Genomic DNA, 25,021 nt, shown 5'->3' with positions numbered 1-25,021 from the left:
TAAAAGGGGAACAAGAATACCCTTGGCAGGGAAGAGAGAGGCAAAGATTAAAACAGAGACTGAAGGAACACCCATTCAGAGTCTGCCCCACATGTGGCCCATGCATATACAGCCATCCAATTAGACAAGATGGATGAAGCAAAGAAGTGCAGACCGACAGGAGCCGGATGTAGATCGCTCCTGAGAGACACAGCCAGAATACAGCAAATACAGAGGCGAATGCCAGCAGCAAACCACTGAACTGAGAATAGGACCCCCGTTGAAGGAATCAGAGAAAGAACTGGAAGAGCTTGAAGGGGCTCGAGACCCCATATGTACAACAATGCCAAGCAACCAGAGCTTCCAGGGACTAAGCCACTACCTAAAGACTATACATGGACTGACCCTGGACTCTGACCTCATAGATAGCAATGGATATCCTAGTAAGATCATCAGTGGAAGGGGAAGCCCTGGGTCCTGCTAAGACTGAACCCCCAGTGAACTAGACTGTTGGGGGGAGGGGGACAATGGGGGGAGGGTGTGGTGGGGAACACCGATAAGAAAGGGGAGGGGGGAGGGGGATGTTTGCCCGGAAACTGGGAAAGGGAATAACACTCGAAATGTATATAAGAAGTACTCAAGTTAATAATAATAAAAAAATATATAAAAAAAAACAAACTTTTCACCTGAAGGACAAAAAAAAAAAAAAAAAGCTTGTGGTTTATATTTAAAGGAACTTAAAGACAACACTGTTATCTGATTATTCTCATATTTATCATTTTTCATGGCAATTATTTCTATTCTTTATATAGTTACCTGGTAACTAACCTAGGTTTAAGTCGAAATCCAAAGTTTTTCTTGTTTCCATGACAACCACTGTGCCCAAATTCTCTTTTCCTAACAAGAGTAGAATAGACACATAATAAACTAAAATATTAATGGAGAAGAAATATATTTCATATTGCTCATCTTAAAATATCTTTTATAAAGTCAATAGATCATAAGAATATACAGGAATAATATTTCTAAAATATTTTAATGAGAGAATGTTTTCAGAATGTTAAATTATTTTTTTTCTGAGGAGAATTTTTGTTTTTCACTTAGGCCTTGGAGCGAAATCACAGTTAATGAGAAGCAGAGGTCATAGAAACAAAAACAAGTCCGAATTTTTCATAATAAGAAAAGGCACAGATTGAGTTTGCTAAGAAATACTTCAAGGTCTTACAAATGAATAACAATAAGAAAGATAGAGTAGAAAATCAATAGCAAATTCTAGTTCTAAGTTTGTGAATCATCTCATCAATTTAGTGAATTATATTTATTCAATCCTAATGCACAATAAACCTTGTGTTAACAGAGGAGAAAATCGTAACACCACAAATATTATAATACATGAGATATAATTGAAAAATGTGAGGCAAATTAATTAAAAATTCAAGTATGATAACTAAAATCCTGACAGAGTTAACAACTTTTTATGGAAGAACCTAAACTAGTTCCCATATTGCTATGGAATGGGCATAAATTTTCTATGCAAGGATTTCTTAGGAATTGAATTCCATTGATAAGAGTATTAATCTTAAGTAAAAGGGGGTATGAAAGAAAAATCGTTCCTAGTGGGAAGTAATATAATATACCTTATTAATGGAGAACTTATTGGAAATGACAGATAGGACCTGGGAGCCACGTTCTTTACATCACACACTTTGTAATGATCAAGGCACTGAAAGCTATGATGTTATCTGTAGCTGTATTGAAGATGTCTTTTCACTTTCTACCCATTCCAATAGGAAAATTGGATTGAATATCCTCTAAAGGTACACGCAATCATTTCTGCTTCCTCCTACTAACAGCCTGTGTGCTTACGCATAATGCAGGGGGAACCTGTTGCTTGCTTCTATGACAAACAGTACAACTAATGTACTGGAACATTGTTTATAGTAAAAATAAATAGCTTAATAGAATCTAGCTAGCACCTCTTATGATAGATTTTTTTTTTTTAGTGGCAGTACTGTAATGTTTGTGTGCCAAAGCATGAGAGTAGGCTTCCAATTAACAATGAGAAAGAAAATAGGGCATTTGGTTCCAGAATCCCCCCTCACAAAAAATAGGACAATTATGGAGCTCCACAGCAAATAGCATGAAATGACAAGTTCACCTTTAATGCTGAAACAGAAGTCTGAACCAAGAAAGCTGTGGGATTCAGATCCACAGAAATAGGAAGGCATACCATCTACTGCTTCAAATCACTGATTAACCACCATGGCATTAGTTGAACAGAAGGTAGCACCCAAATGGATAACACAGGCAAATTGAATGAACATAATGACTGCCATGTCAATAATGTGGCGTTTAATCTTAAAAACAACTTATTATTTTTTAATTTTTGTTTATTCTTTGCTCAGACAGTAAACCTATTGGCAGGTTCCCCTCCCTTCACTCCTCCTAGTCCCCTCTTCTGTACCTCCTGTCTTCACCAGATCCACTGCTCCTCCATTTGCCTTCAGAACAGAGTAAGACTTCCAGAAATGGTAACCTAAGACAGCCAAAAAAGATGAGATAAGACGAGGCACAAATTCTCTTATCCAGCTTGGACAAGGCAATAAAATAGAATAAAAAGTGTCCCATCAGCAAGCAAAAGACTCAGAGACATCCCATTGCCACTGTTCAGAGTCCCACAAAACACCCAACTAACAAACACAATGTATAAGCAGAAGACCTAGTGCAGACCCATGCAACCTCTGTGATTGTAGCTTTAGTCTGTGAGTCCCTGTGAGCCCCACTTAGTTGATTCTTGGGGCCATGTTCTCCTAGTTATCTCAACCCTTTGGCTGCTATAATTCTTCACTCTTTTCTTCTAGGTTTTCCAGGCTTTAGGAGTTGGGAGTGTGTGGAAATCTCCAATTTTGGCTCTCTCTTCTTAACATTTGGACTGTCGGTCTGCTCCCACCGGCTGCCAGAACAAGCCTCTCTGTTGCCAAGTAGTCTAGGTACCAGTTCATGAGTATAGCATTATATCATATTAGCAATGCAATTATGTTTTTTGTTTATTGTTTGCTTTTTAGTTTTTCTACCCTAGGCCTCTAGGCTATCCAGCCTTCGGTCTGCTCAAAGGTTCCCTATTACAGTGCCTACTTCAAAATAGACTAGATATTGACTGGCTTCTCCCATAAGTTCTGTGCCTCTGTTGCCCCAGAGCCCCTTATAGACAAGGTAGCTTGTCGGATGAAGGTTTTCTGGTGGGACTTATTTCTCAGTATTACCACTGATAGTTGTCTGGTTCAGGTTGGCCTCCTCCATTACAAGCAGTTCTTGCTATGGTCACCTTCTTAGAATCCTGGAAGTTTCAACTGCACTATGCTTCCATATCATCCCTCAAATACCCTTAAATTCCAGTCATATTTTCCAATACCCTTTCCATCCATTCCTCTCACACACAAACTTGATCCCTCATGCTCCCATCCCCACCTACTTTCAGTCAACCTACACAATTTATTCTATGTCTTCCTCCTTATAGCCTTCCTTGGTACCTAGTCTTTCTCGGTCGGTGAATTGTAGCACTTAATAACAGCTTTTTATACTGTGATTATTCTACTAACTTATGGAAAAATTCTACCAATATGTGGAAAAATAGAGCATTTATATAAAGATGAATCAACATTTTCTACAAATTTCCTATAAGATAAAATATATCATCTGGAAAAGAAGCTCAAGGTATGATAAATGGGGTGAAGCATTCCATCCTGCAAGGAAGCTCCTTACCTCAGGAAGCAAATAACTCATACAGTCAAGAAGTCTCTGAAACTGACCCGATTTAGTAGGCACCGTCTTCTAAACTTCATAATTGCAGCAAGAACTGCAGAAAGACACCATCGATCATATGAACCCCTTGGTAGATTTTGAGAGGCCATGATTCATGATGGAAATTCAGATGATCTTATAGGGACATTCTCCTCATGCAGTAAGATCTAGTTTAAGCTTTCATGAGCTCTCACTTATGCTGATAGGCTTTTTGATGTAGCTGTCTTTGAGTCATTCTGTTCCTTGTCATTAACACTTAACCACACTCAGATAAGAAATCCAAATAAAACTCACTGATTCACCAAGTTCACTTTCAATGACTTACTTTGGTTTGCTCTAGTTTTCCTAGATGGGATGCATAAACATATATATTTCCACCCCCTAGAAATATTATGACATAGCAACAACTTCATGACATGGATGAAATCTTTGTATATACTTTGAGAGATCTACACTTACATAAGGTACACATTGGAGGGTTGGGGATTTAGCTCAGTGGTAGAGCGCTTGCCTAGCAAGCACAAGGCCCTGGGTTCAGTCCTCAGCTCCGAGAAAAAAAAAAGAAAAAGAAAAAAAAAGGTACACATTGGCATCACTAAAATTATGAAGCTATAACTTTTTAGAAAAAAATTAAATTTGTTGTGATCATATTACAAGCACATACTGAAGACATTGAACATTGTTTGGCTCTCCTAAGATAAATATTATGATTCATTTCCCTAAGGTATAGAGGGCAATCAAAATCTGAAGACTTAGGTAAATCACAAAATAAACATTGCCAAAATTTGCAAGGTATCTAGCATAAACCATGAATGTTTTAGCAAATGTTACAGTCCTATTTAAGATTTAATGGTTATTTATTATCTATTCGTCACAGATCTCATATGTCTCACTGAAACATGTTGTTGCTCAAAATTATTAATGCAATCACAGTTGGGCAAGATGTTTATCATTTCTACCAAAGCCAATATGTAATCATTACCATTTTTCAGCTTAAGGTTGAAAAGAATTTACTTATTTTGCTACTGGGCTGATCTAATGATATGTCAAATTTCAAGATTGGTAAAATACCTCCAGGTAGGCAATATCTTTCATCCACAAATCCCTGGTATTTACAACTATCAAAACATATCATTACAAACAGAAGGCTGGGAGATAGAAGGGAACAAACGCATGTATTATTCAGAGCTGCTCTTTTTTTCCTTCTGCTAGCTTTCTCAAAACTGTCTTCTTTACAAGATGCCCAGAGGCATGCATTTAGATTAGTTTATTAACAAGGTCATTAATCCAGTGTTGGAAGTTTAGAGATTCTTTGTTGATCAGCAAGTTTAAAAATTATGATGACTATAGAATGATATGCGACATGGTTGAAATACATTAATAAATACCTCAGTCATGAGTTCGTACTTTAATAATTCAGTGAAAGAAAAATGTATGTGTAATTAATTTTCTTAACAAATCAAAATATAAAAAGTCAGATATATAAAGTTATCTGTTTATGTCAATGGGAAAATAATAGTTTTGCTGACATTAAAATGTGAATTTTAAATTTTTAATTATTCTATTTCTAACTATATTGACAACTGACTATAAAAATTATCTTGGCTCCATGGCCCCAGTTTATGAGTATGAAAGATGAGGTCACAAAATCTTCTAAGTCAGTGATTATTAGAAGGTTGAAATCTGTTTTGATTTAGTCAGCATCTTCCTATTTCTTGAAACTAGCAATTTGTGATAATAAAAGTTATACTCTTCATAAATTACACTTTTGCTTACTTTGAAAATAAATGGCAGCATTTTGATAAAAATCATTAGACCTAAATTTTCAGAGAACATTTGCATTCTCTATGCTAACATTATAAATAACAGTCAGTCTCTAAATATTTTATAAGTGAATATAAAATGTTCAGTATAATTTTTTCATTTTATAACATGCAGAGATTCCATCAAATGCATTACTTAAATATGCATTAAAGCCTTCAGTTTATAGATCTCTTCTCATCATAAAATATGTTTGAGTTTAAAGGTTCTTTTTCCAAGAAAAATGTGTGCATAATTAGAATCAAAGAAATTTTTCTGTTAAAATAATATTTCATAATTGCTATATCTGTGGTACATAAAACTTTTTGACCATAAAATTACACAGCACATATAAATTATGTGGTTTTGATAATACTATGAATGCAGAGGTTTCTTCTATCATATATTATACCCACACAGGTTCCCCTCCACACTCTTCTCTCAATACTCATCCCCACATCTCTTCTCTTCACCTCATCCATTCCTCCTTCATTTATCTTTTGAACAAGACAGGGCTTTCTTTGGATATTAAACAAACATGTTTCAATAAGACTAGACATACCCTTTAATACACGTATCTATGCCTCTGCAACCTCCTCCCAGGGACCCTGTATCTGACTGGGTTGGTCCTCAGCACTTTCATAGTAAGGCTGGATAAGGCAAGCCAGTTGAAGAGATGGCATCTGTAAGAAGCAAGCAGGATTCCTGGTTGTCAATTCAGTCTTTGTGAGCCCCTAGGAGGCCAGGCTTGTTGGATTTGTGTGTGTGGGTTTTTTTTTTCTTATGGCGTCCTTGATGCATCTGGCTCCAACAACATTTACTCCCCCTCTCCTTTAGAATTGTAGGAGAAAGTACTGAAAAAGATAATTGGACTTAAGTGGACATCTTAGGAATAAGCTAGAAACCTAGTTTAATTTAAACTCCCAGGAATCTACGAAGGTAACCCTAGCTAAACATAGTAATTGGGGAATATAGAACCTGAACCATTAGAGCCAAGTCATAAATTATAACCAAGCAGGGGTTGTAGTGGAGATATTCATACATGAACAGAGCCACAGAACCTTCATGCTACAATTTTTACTGCCTGCAAGGACTCAGAGCCTGGATATGCAAGAGATCTAGGACAGAACTAAAAATAAATGGCAAAAAAGTCAACGAACTGATACATAATGATATTTTTACCATACCCATCATTTGTACACATATTGTCATCAGACTTTACCCCAGCAACTGATAAGACAGATGAAGAAACTCACAGCCAAAAGTTTGACAGAGATGAGGAAATCCTCCTGTTCTTAAAAAGGGATATATTTGCTTTCGCCATTTTCAACATGTAATATAATATTTAAAGTGTGTGGTTACTTGTTATATTTGCATACTATTTTAAAAATATTTTATAACTATTGCACATAACTGCATATCTTTCTTTAAACATTTGAAATACTTATGTTTAGACATTTTCTGCAAAATTGTATTGTCTTAGTCATTGAGAGAGTTATTGATAATTCTCACACTGAACTTTTTTGTTTCCTTAACAAAATCGTCTGAATTTTATGGAGCAATGAATTATTGTGTGAACAAAAAATGTAAACTTTCCTAGGAGCTAGGATAACTATACGGATGAAAGTGAATACCGAGTCTTTGTTATTTTCTATTTGCAAGCTGTTTAAATATTCCTTTATGAAAAATCAATTATATGATGATATGATCAGATTGATATACAGACACCTGTAAAAACATCCATTTCAATAGTGACTCTATATTCACCCCTTTTCTTATAAAAGGTTTTATTCAAGCAGCTCAAAGTATTCTGAGGAAGAGTTATACAATTTGTTCATCAAGCTTCAATTTAATTACAAATGAGAGATTTGTACTTTGCAAGAGAAGGAACTTTTATCATGTGTTTTTATTTTAATAATTTCATATTTATATAAAGAATGCAATCTATTTCTTCTTTAATATTTCACATATTCTCCCTTAATACTGATTTACAATAGAATATTTTCTTTTGATAACCTGCAAGTCCAATCAGTATTTTCCATGTCTGCAATGGGTGCACAGGGGTGCGGTCCATCAAGCATGGGAAATGTGTTGGTGTTCATATCCACAAAGAAGGATGATTTCCTTTTATCCCACCAAATATTCTTTCCCAATAGTTCCTCCATGTGTGATGGGGCCTAGAGATCTAGATGATCTATTCCACTTATGCTCAAATTTTGACTGCTTTGATCTTGCATAGGCCTGATGCGGCTGTTTGAGCCCATGATTGCAGAAGCCATGAAAAATCCAGGGAACAGCCTTTCATATCACTTGCCTGTCTTTATTTGTAAAATATAAATAAATATCATGGATATTTGTAAATAGAAAAGTAGAAACGTATGAAACACTATGTATGTATGTTGTGCAATATATGTACGTATGAATGATCTTTTGTGAGACTGTGGATCAGGGAATACCAACCCTAAACAAAAATGGAGTCTAGGTATGTCTCATCCTGAGATTGGCAGGAGAGTAAAATTGCCTTTTCCCTTCCTGGTTCAGGCCTGCATGTCCCTGTGAACTTAGATCTCTGTCCTCACCTTCATCCCTAAGAGGAGGTCACACAGTCTGGTAGCCAGGTTATAATTTCTTTTCTCTTTTAAGGTCATGTCCAGCAGCACCTGGGATTCCTCCTTATGCAAATGAAGCATCTTCAGCAACATACTCCTTGACAAAGAGTACACTCACCAGGATAGCCCCTAATCACCTTGCAAAAGATTAAGTAGGCTTTGTTTCCCTCACCAAAACAGTTATCCCATTGAATCTGTTCCCTGAGAATATTCCCTTTCCCTGGAGATCTCTTCAGCTCCTCCCCATTCAGACTCACTTCCTCTCTCAGGTTTTGCCAATAATGATAAGGGGCCTCTCACACTACTATGGCCATGGAAGCAGCGCTTGAATGGCAGGTATGTGAACACCTAAAGCCTGGAGAAGTACAATAGGTGTTCTGTTCTACCACAGGAACTGACCCTTCCTTTTTTCCTTTTTTTAATTGGACATTTTAATATTTACATTTTCAATGTTATCCCCTTTCCTGGTTTCTCCTTTGCAACCACTCCTATCCCATCCTCCCTCCCCCATGCTTCTGTGAGGGTGCTCCCCCACCCACTTCCAACTCCTAGCTCACCACCTTAGCATTCCTCTACACTGGAGCTTCGAGCCTTCACAGGGCCTGACCGTTCTTTTCGCTTCACAGTTTCTAGTAAAGTGTTCCAGCCACCTGTGCAGCCATGCTCTGATAGTTGCATGGGTGCTACCATATGATTATGGGTGCAAATATCTTCATAAGTTACGTGATTATGGCCACTAATACCTGGAGAACAAGTACTCTTGGAACTGAGACAACTTCCTAGTGCAGATAAAATGTTATGTTGTGAGATTTTAAATTATCCAATCAATTAATTTTACATTCCAATTGCAGCTTTCTCTATCTCTTCTTCTCTGAGTCTCATGATACTACCAATCATCTCTTTATCCCCATGCCTTCCTCCTCAGATAAGGGGAGACCTCCCATGAGTATCAACTTGCCTTGGATATCAGATTGCAGTAGGACTAGGTGCATCTTCTCCTACTGAGGCTTAACAAAGCATCACAATTAGGGAAAAAGGGTCCAAAAGCAGGTAGGAAAGATAGAAAGAGCTCCTTCTCCAGTTCTTAGGGGACCCATATGAATATTTGTTACATATGTGTAGGGGGCCTAAGTGTATCCTATTCATGTTCTTTGATTGGTTATTCCATTTCTGTGAGCACTTCTGTGGGTTTTCTTGCAGTGGCCTTGACCTCTATAGCTCCTGCAATCCTTTCTTTCCCTCTTCCACAGAATTCCCTAAGCTCTGCCTAGTGTTTGACTATGGCTCTGTGCATCATCTGTTGGGCGGAGCCTCTCAACCTTACGCGAGATTTCTGTCTGCAAATATAGGAAAATATCATTAGTAGTATTAGGGTTAAGATTTCTCTCATGCTATGGGTCTCAAGCTAAGGCAGTGACTTGCCAGCCATTCCTTCAATTTCTGCTCTATCTTTATCCCTGCCCATCTTACAGTTAGGAAAAATTGTGGCTCAAAGGTTTTGTGGTTGGGTTGGTGTCCCCATTCTTCCATTGGAAATCTTTCCTGGTTAGAGAAGGCACTCATTTCAGGTTACAAAACCCCTATTGCTAAGAGGCTTAGCTAAGACTCCATCATGCAAGGAACCATCATACGTTTCACAGAGTTTAACTTGTCCTAGGTGTCTAGTTCATCCCAGAGATGCCCACCCCAATCCTAGTTCTCTCTCCCATTTCTCCCTTCCTCCCAACTTTTCTCTCCACCATTGGTCTCTCCTGTTAGCCTTCCCATCACCTCTTTCTCATTCAGTTCTCTTCCTCCAGTTATCCACCCTTGATGGCTATTTTATTTTCCCTTCTTGGTGGGATCTTAACATCCTCCTTTGGGTCCTCCTTGTTTCTTAGCTTCTTTGGGTCTGTGGATTATATCATTGTTATCCTGAACTTTATGACTAATATCCACATAGGTTATCCATGGGTTACTTCAATCAGGGTGATATTGTCTAGTTCTATCCATTTGCCTGAAAATTTCATGATGCCTTATTTTTCACAGCTGAATGATGTTTTAGTATATAAATGTACCATGATTCATTTAACCATTCTTCAGCTGAGGGGCATCTGGATTGTTTCCAGTTACTGAGTATTTGGAATAATTCTGACATAAACATTGTTGAACAAGTGTCCTTGTGATATGGTGAATATTCTTTTGAGCATATGCCCAGGAGTGTTATAGTTGGGTCTTGAGGTAGAAATATCCCCAATTTTCTGAGAAAAATTCAAATAGAATTTCAAAGTGGTTGTGGAAGTTTACACTCTCAGCAGCAGTGGAGGAGTGTTGCCCTTGTTCCGCATCCTTGCTAACAAGAGCTGCCACTTAAATTTTTGATTTTAGCTATTTTGTCAGGTCTCAGATGGAATCTCAGAGTCATTTCTATTTGCATTTCTCTGAAGACTAAGACTGGGGAGCATTTTCTTAACTGAACCTATTCGTTTCCTCACTCTTGGGAATTCTCTGTTTAGACCTTTACCCCGTTTTTAAATTGGGTTATTTGTTAAGTTGATTTGTTGATGTCTAATGTCTTGAGTTCTTAGACATGAGTTTTATGCAGGTTGACAAACATATACCTATTTGCATTCTACTAATAAAGATCAAGGGGATACAAATTAAAGAAGAAGTCAAAGTATTGCTATTAATAGATCATATGATAGTATCCTTAAGGAACCTTAAGTTTCTCTCAGAGAACTCCTAGCGCTACTAAACACCGTTAGCAAAATCCTACATATAAAATTAACTCTAAAAAAATCAATAGTCTTCCTTTATATTAAACTATAAATGGACTGAGAAAGCAATTAGTGAAACAACACATTTCATAATAGTCACAAATAATATATAATATCTTGATCTATCTATACGGCAAGAATTTGGAGAAAGAAATAGAAGAAGATATCAGGAGGTAAAATGATCTCTCATGCTCATGGATTGGAAGGATTAACATAGTCAAAATGGTCATCTCACCATAATCAATCTACAGATTCTATGCAATATCAATCAAAATTCTAATGCATCTCTTTTCAGACTTTGAATTATTAATACTCAACTTCATATAAAACAACAGGAAATCTAGTATAGCTAAAGCAATCCTGTACAATAATAGAATGTCTAGACATATCGCATTCCTTGATTTCAAAATGTACTACAAAGCAATAGTAATAAAAACAACTATGATATTAGCGTGAAACAGACAGGCTTATCTATGGAATCAAATAGAAGACCCAGAAATAAACCTACATACCCATGGATGTTTCATTTCTGAGAGAGTAAAAAAACTCTACAATGGGGGAAGTTGGGGAGGAAAGCATCTTCAAGAAATGGTGCTGGTCTAAATGGGCAGCTGCACGTAAAAGAAAGCAAATTAAAGTATATTCTCCTCTTTTGAAATGAGGAAAAGTAATGATTAAAATACTCAACTATTTCTTATCCTATTTGACAGGTTTTGTTGTGCATGCCTTTAAGCCAAGTACTCTAGAGTCAGATTATATATATATATATATATATATATATATATATATATATATATATATGAATGAGTTTGGTACTAGCCTAGTTAGCTATTGCACGTTCTAGTCCCACCAATTATACTCAATGAGACTTTATCTAAATAAATAAATTAAATTAAGAAAATGAAAGAAAAGATAAAGAAAACCTTGAATGTAATTTCAATTACAATAATCAACCAGCAAAACAAAGACCTGAATACAGCCAAGAAAAAAGAGTTATCAACTACAATGATTTAATGTTTAATGTTCAGTTTATCCTTCTTTAAAACAGTATATTTCACCTAACTCTTATAGCATTATAATATCTTCCTATGACATGGAAAATAATTATCATCATCTTGTCTATGAAGGATAACAGTTAAAACATTCTTCTCACTCATTTCTAAACATTACCCAGTAAATGTTTCTTGCTATGCACTAACTTTAGGCTTCATTCTCTGTGATATGTTAGTAATGTATGTTTTCATCCACACACATGTTTGTTACTAGTTAAATAATGACTAATATTTCTAGAAATAAGGTATATACCACTTCTTTAGGATAAAAATTACTGAAAGTCTCTTGTTCCAGCTTTCTGAAATGTATAATACATTAAGATATCTACAGTCAGCCTTTTGCACAACAGATTCACTATTATATAATTGCTAGTCAGTGTATACGATTAGTCTTCCTCAATTCTTCCCTTTTGTCCAGGGAAAAATGTCATTAAACTCTCACCATTTATGAAATAAATTTATGAATATCCCATATGCAAGTAAAAGCCTATCTTTTGGAACCTGACTTATTTTTAGTATGATTAACTCTGGTTTTGTTTAATGTATTTACATACAATGAGATTTCTTTTTTTTTCAACATATGGACAATAATTTCTTTGTACATTCAAATGATAGGTAGTTCCATTGTCTGCATACCGTGGGTATTATGAATAGAGATTTAATAAACATGAAAGCACAAATATTTCCTCAGAATACTGATTTAATTCCTTTTGCCTATAAATATTCAGTGATGGGATTGTTTGATCAAATAGCATTTAGGAATCTTTAACCCAATTTATTTGAAAACTTTAATGAACTGACCTTGAAATGGAAGATTTCTGGACCAATGTACAGATTTTCTATGAGGTTGTTTTATTCTAAGGATTGATGAGCATTATCATATTCACTTTAAACAATGATTTTTTATTCAATAAAGACTTTAGGTTTAAATGATAATGGAACATTTTAGATATATACTCAGTCATGTTACAAGCCATTCCATTCACAATAGCTACCAAATGGAAAGAACCTAGATGTCCTTCATGTGATGAAAGGATAATGCAAATGTGGTGCATCTAAACAACAGATTTCTATTTAGGTGTAAAAAAAAGGAAATCATGAAAATTGCAAGTAGTAATTGACTAGAACTAAAAAATATGACACTGAATGAGGTAACCCAGACTCAAGACAAATGCCACATGTTCCCTCTAATTTATAGATATCAGTTCTGAACCTTTAGATTTGAGTTATAACTAAGAAATTGCAGATGCCAGGAAATTAAAAAGAACTATGAGGTCACAGAGATATTTTAGAGAGTGTCATAGTAGATGCAAGTGCTACAATAACGAAAAGAAGGATACTCTATCAATGCAGATTGACAGGAATAAAGGAGGATGTTTGAAAAGCAACACCAACAAAACATACATACACATACACACATACACACACACACACACACACACACACACACACACATATGGTCTAATGCCACATATGGGGTGCTTATACTCTACCCATGAACCATAGATTATCTAACAAGTCTCCCCAGGCATAAAAAGGATTTCTTACAGTTGTTGGTTGATGGTGGAGCTGGCAACAAGTCAAACAGACTCCCAACACATTGTAGACCATTACCATTAGACTCTATTTCCAAACACGGGACAATCTTCGGTCCAGAAACTGAAGAAATTGACTTGGATTTGACTAAAACATCTTCTCTGAAGATTAGCTCCCATAGAATTACTGGACGGTGCCATGAAAAATACCAAAGGAAAAAGCAATCAATGCTCCTAACCAGCTGTAAAATCTATGAACCAGCCCAATGAGATAATCCAAGTATTTCAATACTGGCACTAATATCTTGAGGCTAGCTAACAGCTGCCTAGATTGACTTAAGAACTAATTAATCAGAAAGAATTTATGCCTGGTACTATAAATCTAAACATCTATTTAAACTGAGAGAATCTACTACTATCACTTTCATAAACAGGCACAATTTCTAACAGTATTCCAAATACTTAAACTTATAACTAAAGATAAGTATAGCTTTCAAGCTTCATCACCCTTTCTATTTTTTTAACCAGTCATTACCCCTGATACAGGGTCATTATTTTTTAATTTTTTTTATTAGATATATTTCTTTACTTACATTTCAAATGGTATTTTTAGAGAAAACTAAAAAGAAGTCACATTTTCTCACGCACACCCTTTTTAAGCCAGGATTTACAGTTTTACCTCAATTCAAGTCATGTGTGACATACAATACTTTTGCTATTCTTCTCTTGTATATAACATTGTTACTGTAGTTTCTGACCTCTCCCCATTCTCTAGACTCTCCCCTCTCCCATGAATCACCCCATATACATCACTTAAAAGAAGAGCAGGCTTCTCAGGGATATTGTATACCTACAACAAACTACATAACCAGGTATGTACTACCACATCAAGGAACACAAAAGGAAAATAAAGGTCAGGCATGCAGGCAAAGGATTCAGAAATAGCCACTGCTCCCACTGTTGAGTATTCTACAAGAACACCAAGCTACTCAACCATAACATAGGCCCCCATGAATACCAGTCAATTGATTCTGTAGTCCTCTGGTTCTTCCAATCCATCTTCTACTATCTTCTTCAGGAGTCCCTATGATCAGTTTAATATTTGGTTATGGGATTATCCATTTGTTCCCATCAGTTGCTGTATGAAGTCTCTCTTATCTTTCTGATGATGATTATGTGAGACTGTGGCCCCAGAACACTCAGCATGCAAGGCAAACTGTAGGTCGAAGGTTTTGTGGCTAGGTTTGTATCCTAATCCCTCTGCTTGTGCCTTTGCCTGGTTACAGATAATGGTTATTCAGGTTCCATGTCTGTAGGATATTTTAACTAGGATTTCTCTCATAAATCCCATAGAGTTTCCATTGCATTAGGTTTTTTACATTGGCCTGAAAGGCACCCCAAATTCCAGTCTTCTTTTCCAGTCTTTTTTCCATTCATCCCCTCTACCTGATGCTCTCTTTTGGATGTACGGTTGTTAAAAGACTTTTACCATTCTGAAGGCTACCATTTTTATCCTATTGATGGTATCCTTTGCCTTACAGAGTCTTCTAAATTTAATGAGATTACATGTATTAATTTTTGATCTTAGTAACTGAACTATTAATATTCTTTATAGGAATTTTTCTCCTGTGCCACTTTCTCTTTTATTAGATGTAATGTGTCTGATCTTATGTTGAGGTCCTTGATCAAATTGGACGTGAGTTTTGTGCAGGGTAGATGTCCCACCCAACCTCGACCAGCAAGGAAGACACGACCAGCAAAGATCTTCTTCAAGCAGTTTTAAACTGGGCTGCAAATCTTTCATGAAGGCTAGGCAAAAGTAATAGTTGGGTTATTCTGTCCCCAGGGGAAATGGCAGTAATCCTTTTCAGTGATTCTACCATGATCTTGACTACCCCGGTATCTGGGTCAACAACTCCTGGATGGACATGTAGTCCTCTTAAAGCTGTAGATGATCTCCCTATAAGTAACTCTACTGTGCCAGGCTCAAGGGGTCCTTTAAAATCAGTTTCTACCAACTGGACCCCCACCCGAGGAGTTAGTACGAGTCTGGCGGTAGAGCAGAGGTCCAGTCCTGCGGAGCCCTTAGTGGCTCTCCTTGGCCCCTCGGATGGCGAAGGGACGGCCATCTCTCCTGACTCTGTTCTACATCCTGATTCTCGACTGCCCCATATATTTTTGGGCCCTGGGGTTATGGGCCCTGCTGTACATTTTTTGGACATGCTCCATCAAAACCCGAGCTAAGAGGCTGCCCATTGATGTCTTTTACCGAGCGGCACTCATTAGCCCAGTGGTTCCCCTTTTTGCACTTGGGGCACAGCCCTGGTTGCCTTGGGCATTGGCCACTTCCTGTACTGACTAGACTTCTCCTTTCTGGACATTGCCCTTTTAGGTGCCCCTGTTTACCACACTTAAAACATGCTCCTGAGCTTCCTCCTTTTCTCTGCGTCATCTGCATAATAGCAGCCACAAGTCCAGCATTAGTCAAATGTCCCCCTATTTCTCTACAGACCTTCATCCAAGCTTCAAGTCCCTTGTTCTTGTAAGGAGTGATAGCGGCTTGACATTCCTTTGTGCACTGTTCATAGGCCAACTGTTAAATCAAGGGCATAGCAGTATCAGGGTCTCCAAAGACTCTCCCCGCTCCTTCCACTAATCAAGCTACAAAGTCAGAGAATGGCTCCATTGGTCCTTGAAGGATCTTGGTGAGGTTTCCACTCACTTCTCCCTTATTAGGCAAGGATTTCCATGCCTTTGTTGCAACTTCATTACTCTGCTGATAAACCTGTCCTGGATACCCTGTCTGAGCACTTGCAAAGCGTCCCTGATCCAGCAGCATATCCCTATCCCAGGCAGCCTGGCTGCCCCTGATTGCCAAGTTAGCGGCAGCCTGTTCATTGGCAAACTCAATAAGAAAAGCTCTCCAGTCCAAATACTGTCCCAGACTAAGACAGGCCCAAGCAAGGTTAGTCCAATCACTAGGAGTCATGCAAAATCTGTGTAAGGCCTCAACCTGAGCTATGGTAAATGAGGCCGTAATGCCATATGTCCTGACTGATTCCTCCAGGGACTTGATCACCTTAAAGTCTAAAGGCTCATGATACCTTTCTTAATTAGAATCCACATAAACAGGATAGGCTAGATGTAGTTCTGTGCGCACTGCCTTCCACACTTCTGGGCAGAATATACTACCCGAAACTCTACTTCCTCCCTCTACAACATTGCAGGGAAGAGGAGCTGAGGGGAACCGCCCAGGAGATTCCTCCACCATTTTAGGCTTTTTCCTTTTCTTCTTCTGTCTATTCCTTAGAGACTGTTTCCGTATTTGATCTATCAACTCTTGTAACTCTTCTTCTGAATCTGTTTCGTCTGTTTCCTCCTCTGTATCTGTCTTTTCTGAGTCTGTCTCCTTTGCGCTTCCCTGCTTTTCTGACCTCTCCTCTTGAAGCATTTCTAGGGCAGCTTGCCCCTTCTCTATAGCTGCCTGACAACATTTTTGATCCTCAAGGCAACTACGCACTAAGCGCCATACTGAACAGACCTCAGGTCTTAGAATCCCCTGTTCTCAGGCAAAATCAAGGTCTTTCCCTAATTTTTCCCAACTTGCCACCGTGAGATTACCAGAGACTGCAAACCAGGGTGCAATGGCATCACATTCGCTCAGAAATCTCTCTATGGTGCTCCTTTTTATTTTTAGTTTCTTTCGCTCAAACAGCTCTTGAAGAGCCAGAAAAATTGGACGAGACTGTGAGGTCCCCATGACAAAAACTTTCTATGCTGCTACGGCTAAATTCACCACGTGTCTTGATACTTTTGGTTCGCTGCTGCCGCGAACTTTACTTTCGATTCGCTGCTACCGCGAACTTTACTTGCTCACTACCCTGAGACTTTATAGCTGCTTATTTCCTGCGGTCCTTATGGTCCCACCTTACCTTGGGAACTTTCCAGCTCTGCCCTGACTGCAAGAAGTTCTGATCTCAGGAGGTCCCCATACGGGCCACGACTTGCCGCTCCCAACCTCGACCAGAAAGGAAGACACGACCAGCAAAGATCTTCTTCAAGCAGTTTTACTCAGGAACCTTGATTCAATCTTCTGACCCCGGGGAGCCCCCGTACCACACTTAAATAGCTAGCACTGGCCAATCCTAGCAAGCCACGTGGGTCATGCAGATAGGCTGTCACTATGCGGAAGCTAGCAGGCCAGGCAGGAATAGCCATATAAGGACTTGTTTACTACAAGGAGCGCTCACCATTGGGAGGGTGGAAGGCAGAAACCAGCGCCATCTTTGAGGCGTGGCACCTCGCAGCTCCCTACAGGTGGATATGAATCGATTTACATTCCTCAGCATGCAGACATGCAGTGAGACCAGCCCCATTTGTTGAAGATGATTTCTTTTTTTTTTCACTGTGTGTTTTTGGCTTCTTTGTCAAAAAACCAAGTGTCCATATATGTGTGGATCTATTTCTGGATCTTTAATTCAATTCTGTTGTTCAACCTGTCTGTTTCTATAACATAAAATGTTTATTATTATTGCTCTGCAGTACAGCTTGAAATCAGGTATGTTAGATGGAGAACCTCCAGAAGTTATTTTCTTGTACAGGAGTGGTTTAGTTATCCTGGTTTTGTTGTTGGCTTTTTCTATATTTGTTTTTTAATTATTTTATTTATTTACTTTCAAGATGTTGTGCCCCCTCTGGACTCACTTCCCAAATTTATTTATCCTAACCCTCCTTCTTTGCCTCTAAGAAGGCACTTCCCCACTGGGAATGTCCCTTCCCTGGGATCTCAAGTCTCTACAGGAATAGGCGCATCCTTTCCTACTGAGGCCAAAGTAGGTAGTCCTCTGCTATATATATTCCCTGGTCCTCAGAACAGCCCCTGAATGCCCTTTGTTTAATGACTTAATCTCTGGGAACTCCCACAGGTCAGAGGTAGTTGAGAATATTGTTCTCCATATGGGGTTACCAAACCTTTTAGCTCTTTCAGTCATTCCCCTATTTTTTTTCCATAGATGTCCTGACTTCAGGCTAAGGATTGGCAGTAAGTATCTGCATCTGTCTCATTCAGCAGCTGATAGGGCCTCTTAGAGGACAGTCATGCTAGGCTCATGTCTGTCAGCAGATTATATCATCAGTAATAGTGTCAGACACTGATGCTCACTTCCCCAGTGAAATGGAACCCAAGTTGGGCTAGCCACTTGACAGCCTTTCCTTAAGTCTCTGCTTCATTTTTGTTCCTGCATTACTTTTAGACAGGAACAATTCTGGGTTGGAAATTTTGAAAGTGGTTCAGGAATTCCATCCCTCAACTTGGGGCCCTGTCTACATACTGGAGGTGTTTGTTTCTTTATAGGAGACTCGAGAATTGTTCTTTCAAGGTCTATGAAAAATTGTGTTGGAATGATGATTGAAATTGACTTGAATCTGAAGATTGCTTTGGGTAAAATATCCATTTTACTATGCTAATTCTACCATCCATGAGCATGGCTGATCTCTCTGTATTCTGATATCTTCTTCAATTTCTTTCTTCAGGTACTTGAAGTTCTTTTCTTATAGATCTTTTCCTTAGTTCAAATTACACCAACATATTTGACATTATTCATAGCTATTGCAAAGGGTGTTATTTTCTTGATTTCTTTCTTTGTTTATCATTTCTATAAAAGAGGCTTACTGATTTCTTTGAGTTAATTTTGTAACCAGCCACTTTGCTGAAGGTATTAATCAGTTGTAGAAGTTCTATGGTAGAATTTTTGGGTCTTTATGTATACTTTCACATCATCTGTGAATAGTGAAGCTTTCACTTCTTCCTTTCTAATATTTATTTCTTTAATCTCCAGTAGTTATCTTATTGCTCTAGCTAGAACCTTGAGTGCTATATTGTAGAGATATGGACAGAGTGCTCAGCCTTGCTTGTCTCAGATTTTAGTGTAATTGCTTTATGTTTCTCTCCATTTATTTGATGTTGACTATTTGCTTGCTATATAGTGCCCTTATAATTTTTAAGTATGCACCTTCTATCCATGATCTCTCCAAGTCTTTTAGTATGAAGGAGTTTTGGATTTCATCAAGGGCTTTTATACCATCTAAGGAGATGATTATGTGACTTTTCTTTTCATATTTTATATTGTGGATTGCATTGATGGATTTTCATATATTGATCAAATCCTGCCTGCCTGGGATAAATAATACTTCAATATGGGGGATGATGTTTTGATGTCTTCTTGGATTATTTTTGCATTATTGTTCATAAAGGAAATTGGTTTAAAAGTCTCCTTTTTGTTGTTGTGTCTTTGTGTGATTTAGGTATCAGGGTATTAGTTTTTGATGTAGCCTCAAAAACTGAGTTTGGCAATGTACCCTCTGTTTCCATTTTGTGAGATAGTTTTAGGTGTGTTGGTATTAACAATTCTGTGAAAGGTTGGTAGAATTCTGCAATAAAACCATCGGGTCTAGCCCTGGGCACTTACTTGTTGGAAAATTTTTAATGACTGCTTCTTTCCTTAGGGAGTATAGGAATATTTAAACAGTTTACCTGATCTTTTTAAGTTTGGTTATTTGGACTTATCCAAAAATCATCCATTTTATTTAGATTTTTTGATTTTCTGAAGAATAGGCATTTGAAGTAAGATCTAATATATTTGAATTACCTCAATGTTTGTTGCTTCATCCTCTCTTCCAATTCTGATTTTGTTAATTTGAGTATTGTCTCTAATCCTTTTAGTTAATTTGGCTAAGGGTTTGCCTATCTTCATAGTTTTTCAAAGAATTAGTTTTTGGTTTCATTGATTATTTTTATCATGTAGATTGCTATCTGTAAACAGGTGACTGCAGGTGAAAGACAAGGCTACAGACTGTGATTGGACAGAAGAAAAGAAGGGTGGGTTGAGAGTTTTGGAGAGGCAGGAGAAATCAGAGGGAGAGAGGAAGGAAGGAAGACAGAGGAATAGAAAGATGATCCAGATCCCACACGACTTTAAATACTCACAGGTAACTATGATTATCTTATAAGGGATAGATAATTACAAGACAGTCTGTCTTATCTAGGTGAACAGTTTATATCAATTGGCTCTGAGTTTATTGTGTGGATGTTTGTGGGGTGAGAATTTACTGATACAAATCTGACTGATAAATCACAAACCTCTGGAGTTTTGATCTTACTGGGACACAGGGATTTGTGACTGCTAACCACAAAGGGCAGATGGCTGGGAATGTGAGTAGAATCCATACAAGAGAACCATGAGATGGGTGGTTGCTACATGGGGCTAGCCATGGAAGCAGTGGTACTGCAGGGGACAAGGGGAGTAGGTGTTAATGTGGGATGTTGCAATTTTTAGTACTTGCCCCTATAGATGATGATGTCCAATGTATTAGGCAAGAATCAACTAGAAATTTAAGATTCTTAACCTATAGTTAGAAATTGAGTTAGAAATTTGGAGGTTTGGGAAGTAGGGCAGAGTCAGGTCATGTGATGGCTTATCACAGGAATCTTGAAATAAAGAAAGTGGCTCTGAGTTCCCCTGCTATGAATAGAGACAAGATGGCTGCTCAGAATACCAGAAAATGGAAGCTGCCTGCTTCCTTAGAAGATGTTGATTGGAATATAATTTAATTCAAATGATGGTTTATTTGCTTTTATGACAGATTTATATAGTTATTTTGTCCAAATCATGTGGGGAATTTCACCTGCAGTTCAGAACTAGGTTATAGAAAATTAGTCCCTGACTACAAGTACAGAGCAGTGATAATTGCCTGCTATGTACAGGTATTAATGAATCGACGTTTGTGGCTCCAGGTAGAAAGAATAACAGAATAATGGTATAATACAATCTGCAGGAAACTTATATTCTTTGATCGTGGGTTCCCTGGGAATTTTGGGTTAATTTCTTGGCATGACAAAATGGAAAAAGCCTAAGCATAGGCTCATACAGTATTTTAGTTTACTTCATTCATTTTGGACTGTTTTAATTTTCAAAATGGGTGTGATTTTGTGTTTTGTGGTTATATTATTCCTCTGGGAGAGAAGTCAAGCTAAAAGATTATTTGGTTACTGGCTCAGGGACATGCTATTTTTTGGAGAGGTTTTGTCTTTGCATTTTAGAAAATGTGATTAGGGGCTAGAGAGATGGCTCAGCCATTAAAGGCTAGTCTCACAACCAAATATATAAGAAAATGTGATTAGGCTCTGTATATCTTCCAGAACTATATGAATCAGATTTGATAGAGGGAGTCCCCCTAAAGACTAGTAATGTTTCACCACGTGAGTGCTCTTGCATAGATGTTCTTAATTGACATGTCATTGTGGTGGGCTTTTCCTTTAATAAGTATAGTATCCTTCCCCTTCTGCTTTAATTACTTTTGGTTGAAAGACTATTTTATTAGATAGTAGCTTGTTGCTTGGTTCTGTTTGCTTGGAAATACTTTTTCCAGCACTTTACTCTGAGGCAATATCTGAGGCATTTTGTTTCTGAGCTGTGTTTCTTGGGTGCAGCACAATGATGGATCCTCTTTATACATCCATTCTGTTAACCTGTCTTTTTAGTGAGGAATTTAGTCCATTGATGTTGAGAGATATTAATGACTATTGTTAATTATTGAATTTTTGATTTCATGGAGGTAGTGTGTGTGTGTGTGTGTGTGTGTGTGTGTGTGAGGGAGAGAGAGAGAGAGAGAGAGAGAGAGAGACAGAGAGAGAGACAGAGAGAGAGAGAGAGAGAGAGAGAGAGAGAGAGAGAGAGAGAGAGAGAAACTGTTTCTCTTCTTTTGGTTTTGCTGGTGGAAATTTGTGCTTCAATAGGTATGGTTATCTTCCTTATGTTTGTGTTTTCCTCCTAGTATTCTTTCTAGGGTTGCATTAATGAAAATATATTGTTTAAATTTGATTGTCACAGGGTTGGGGATTTAGCTCAGTGGTAGTGCACTTACCTAGCAAGCACAAGGCCCTGGGTTCGGTCCCCAGCTCCGAAAAAAAAAAATCTGATTGTCACAGAAAAACATGATTTCCCTATCTATGGTGACTGAAAGTTGTTGGTATAAGTAGTCTTGGCTGACATTTGTGCATTTTTACAGTCTGTAAGACTGTAATTCAGTCCCCTGCACTACAGACACCGCCTGGAGGGGAAGGGACCTAGTCAACAGTTCTCTGCACCCAAATCCCATGGGAGGGAGAGCTAAACCTTCAGAGGGGCAGACATGCCTGGGAAGCCAGAAAAGACTAAACTCTGCCAACATTTCTAACTCCAGAAGAAAACACCTAACACCATCTGGGACCCTGGTGCACAGGGGCTCAAGGAAAAGGCGGTGCAGGCTCTCCTGGTTGCTGCCTCACAGAGAGCTCAAAAGCAGCCCCCCACGAGCAACTTGAGCCGCAGGACCACAGGTAAGACCAAATTTTCTGCTCCAAGGGACCTGCCTGGTGGACTCAGGACACAGGCCCACAGGAACAGCTCAAGACCAGTAGACAGGAAAGACTACATGCCCGAAAGCAGAACACTCTGTTCCCATAACTGGCTGAAAGAAAACAGGAAAACAGGTCTACAGCACTCCTGACACACAGGCCTATAGGATGGTCTAGCCACTGTCAGAAATAGCAGAACAAGGTAAGACCAGAGACAACCTGATGGTGAGAGGCAAGCACAGGAACCCAAGCAACAGAAATCAAGAATATATGGCATCATTGGAGCCCAATACTCCCACCAAAGCAAACACCGAATATCCAAACACGCCAGAAAAGCAAGATCAAGATTTAAAATCACAATTGATCATAATGCTGGAGGAGTTCAAGAAAGACATGAAGAACTCCCTTAGAGAAATGGAGGAAAACATAAATAAACAAGTAGAAGCCTATAGAGAGGAATTACAAAATTCCCTGAAAGAATTCCAGGAAAACACAATCAAACAGGTGAAGGAATTAAAAATGGAAATAGAAAGCAAAAAGAGAAACAACCCTGGATATAGAAAACCAAAGGAAGAGACAAGGAGCCAGAGATAAGAGTATCACCAACAGAATACAAGAGAAAGAAGAGAGAATCTCAGGAGCAGATGATTCCATAGAAATCATCAACACAACGGTCAAAGATAAGGTAAAACGGAAAAAGCTACTGGTCCAAAACATACAGGAAATTCAGGACTCAATGAGAAGATCAAACCTAAGGATAATAGATATAGAAGAGAGTGAAGACTCCCAGCTCAAAGGACCAGTATCTTCATCAAAATCATAGAAGAAAACTTCCCTAACATAAAGAAAGAGATGCCCATAAAAATACAAGAAGTCTACAGAACTCAAAATAGATGGGACCAGAAAAGAAAATCCTCCCATCACATAATAGTCAAAACATCAAATGCATAAAGAAAGAAAGAATATTAAAAGCAGTAAGGGAAAAAGGTCAAATAACATATAAAGGCAGACCTATCAGACTCACACAAGACTTCTTACCAGAGACTATGAAAGCCAGAAGATCCTGGACAAATGTCATACAGACCCAAAGAGAACACAAATGCCAGCCCAGGCTACTGTATCCAGCAAAACTCTCAATTACCATAGATGGAGAAACCAAGATATTCCATGATAAAACCAAATTTATACAATATCTTTCTACAAATCCAGTCCTACATAGGTTAATAAATGGTAAAGCCCAACATAAGGAGGCAAGCTACACCCTAGAAAAAGCAAGAAACTAATCATCTTGACAACAAAACAAAGAGAAGAAAAGCATACAAACATAATCTCATGTCCAAATATGAATATGACAGGAAGCAATAATCACTATTCTTTAATATCTCTCAACATCAATGGTGTCAACTCCTCCCCCCCCAAAAAAAGACATAGATTAAAAAACTAGATATGCAATGAGGACCCTGCATTCTGCTGCCTACAGGAAACACACCTCAGAGACGAAGACAGACACTACCTCAGAGTGAAAGGCTGGAAAACAACTTTCCAAGCAAATGGTCTGAAGAAGCAAGCTTGAGTAGCCATTATAATATCGAATAAAATCGACTTTCAACTAAAAGTCATCAAAAAAGATAAGGAAGGACACTTCATATTCATCAAAGGAAAAATCCACCATGATGAACCCTCAATCCTAAATATCTATGGTCCAAATACAAGGGTACCTACATACATAAAAGAAACCTTACTAAAGCAAAAAGCACACATTGTACCTCACACAATAATAGTAGAAGATTTCAACACCCCACTCTCATCAATGGACAGATATTGGAAACAGAAATTAAACAGAGACATAGACAGACTAAGAGAAGTCATGAACCAAATGGACTTAACAGATATTCATAGAACATTCTATCTTAAAGCAAAAGGATACATCTTCTTCTCACCACCTCATGGTACTTTCTCCAAAATTGACCTTATAATTGTTCATAACACAGGCTTCAACAGATACAGAAAGATAGAAATGATCCCATGCATCCTATCAGACGGCCACAGGCTATAGCTGGTCTTCAATAACAATAAGGGAAGAACACCCACATAT

At 38.0% G+C, this 25,021-nt stretch overlaps 1 protein-coding gene across 20 annotated transcripts in view; it reads right to left on the bottom strand.

Annotated features, from left to right (window-relative positions):
• LOC147995597 (uncharacterized) overlaps window positions 1–17,631 on the bottom strand; it is a 50,779-nt gene extending 33,148 nt beyond the window's left edge. For 2 of the 20 annotated variants that reach the window (XR_015683675.1, XR_015683672.1), the window contains exons 1-8: window positions 17,465–17,631; window positions 14,551–14,616; window positions 13,546–13,719; window positions 6,143–6,263; window positions 4,240–4,325; window positions 3,742–3,835; window positions 2,444–2,515; window positions 808–876 (exon numbers count right to left, since the gene is read on the bottom strand). Coding sequence is in view for 5 of the 20 variants with exons in the window: in XM_087654942.1 (XP_087511068.1) it covers window positions 808–876; window positions 2,444–2,515; window positions 4,240–4,252 (154 nt within the window). In the remaining 15 variants the exon portion in view is untranslated. Of the gene's footprint in view, window positions 1–795; window positions 877–2,443; window positions 2,516–3,741; window positions 3,836–4,239; window positions 4,326–6,142; window positions 6,264–11,457; window positions 11,557–13,545; window positions 13,720–14,550; window positions 14,617–16,044; window positions 16,126–17,464 lie in introns of all 20 variants that reach the window. The other 18 variants (XR_015683676.1, XR_015683677.1, XR_015683681.1 and 15 more) reach the window with 16 other exon arrangements.
• Window positions 17,632–25,021: the final 7,390 nt, after the last annotated feature.

This window comes from Rattus norvegicus, chromosome 3 (genome assembly GCF_021556685.1).
Source record: "Rattus norvegicus strain SHRSP/BbbUtx chromosome 3, alternate assembly SHRSP_T2T, whole genome shotgun sequence".
Taxonomy (NCBI): Eukaryota; Metazoa; Chordata; class Mammalia; order Rodentia; family Muridae; genus Rattus; species Rattus norvegicus.
This window is presented reverse-complemented; position numbering and strand designations above follow the sequence as displayed.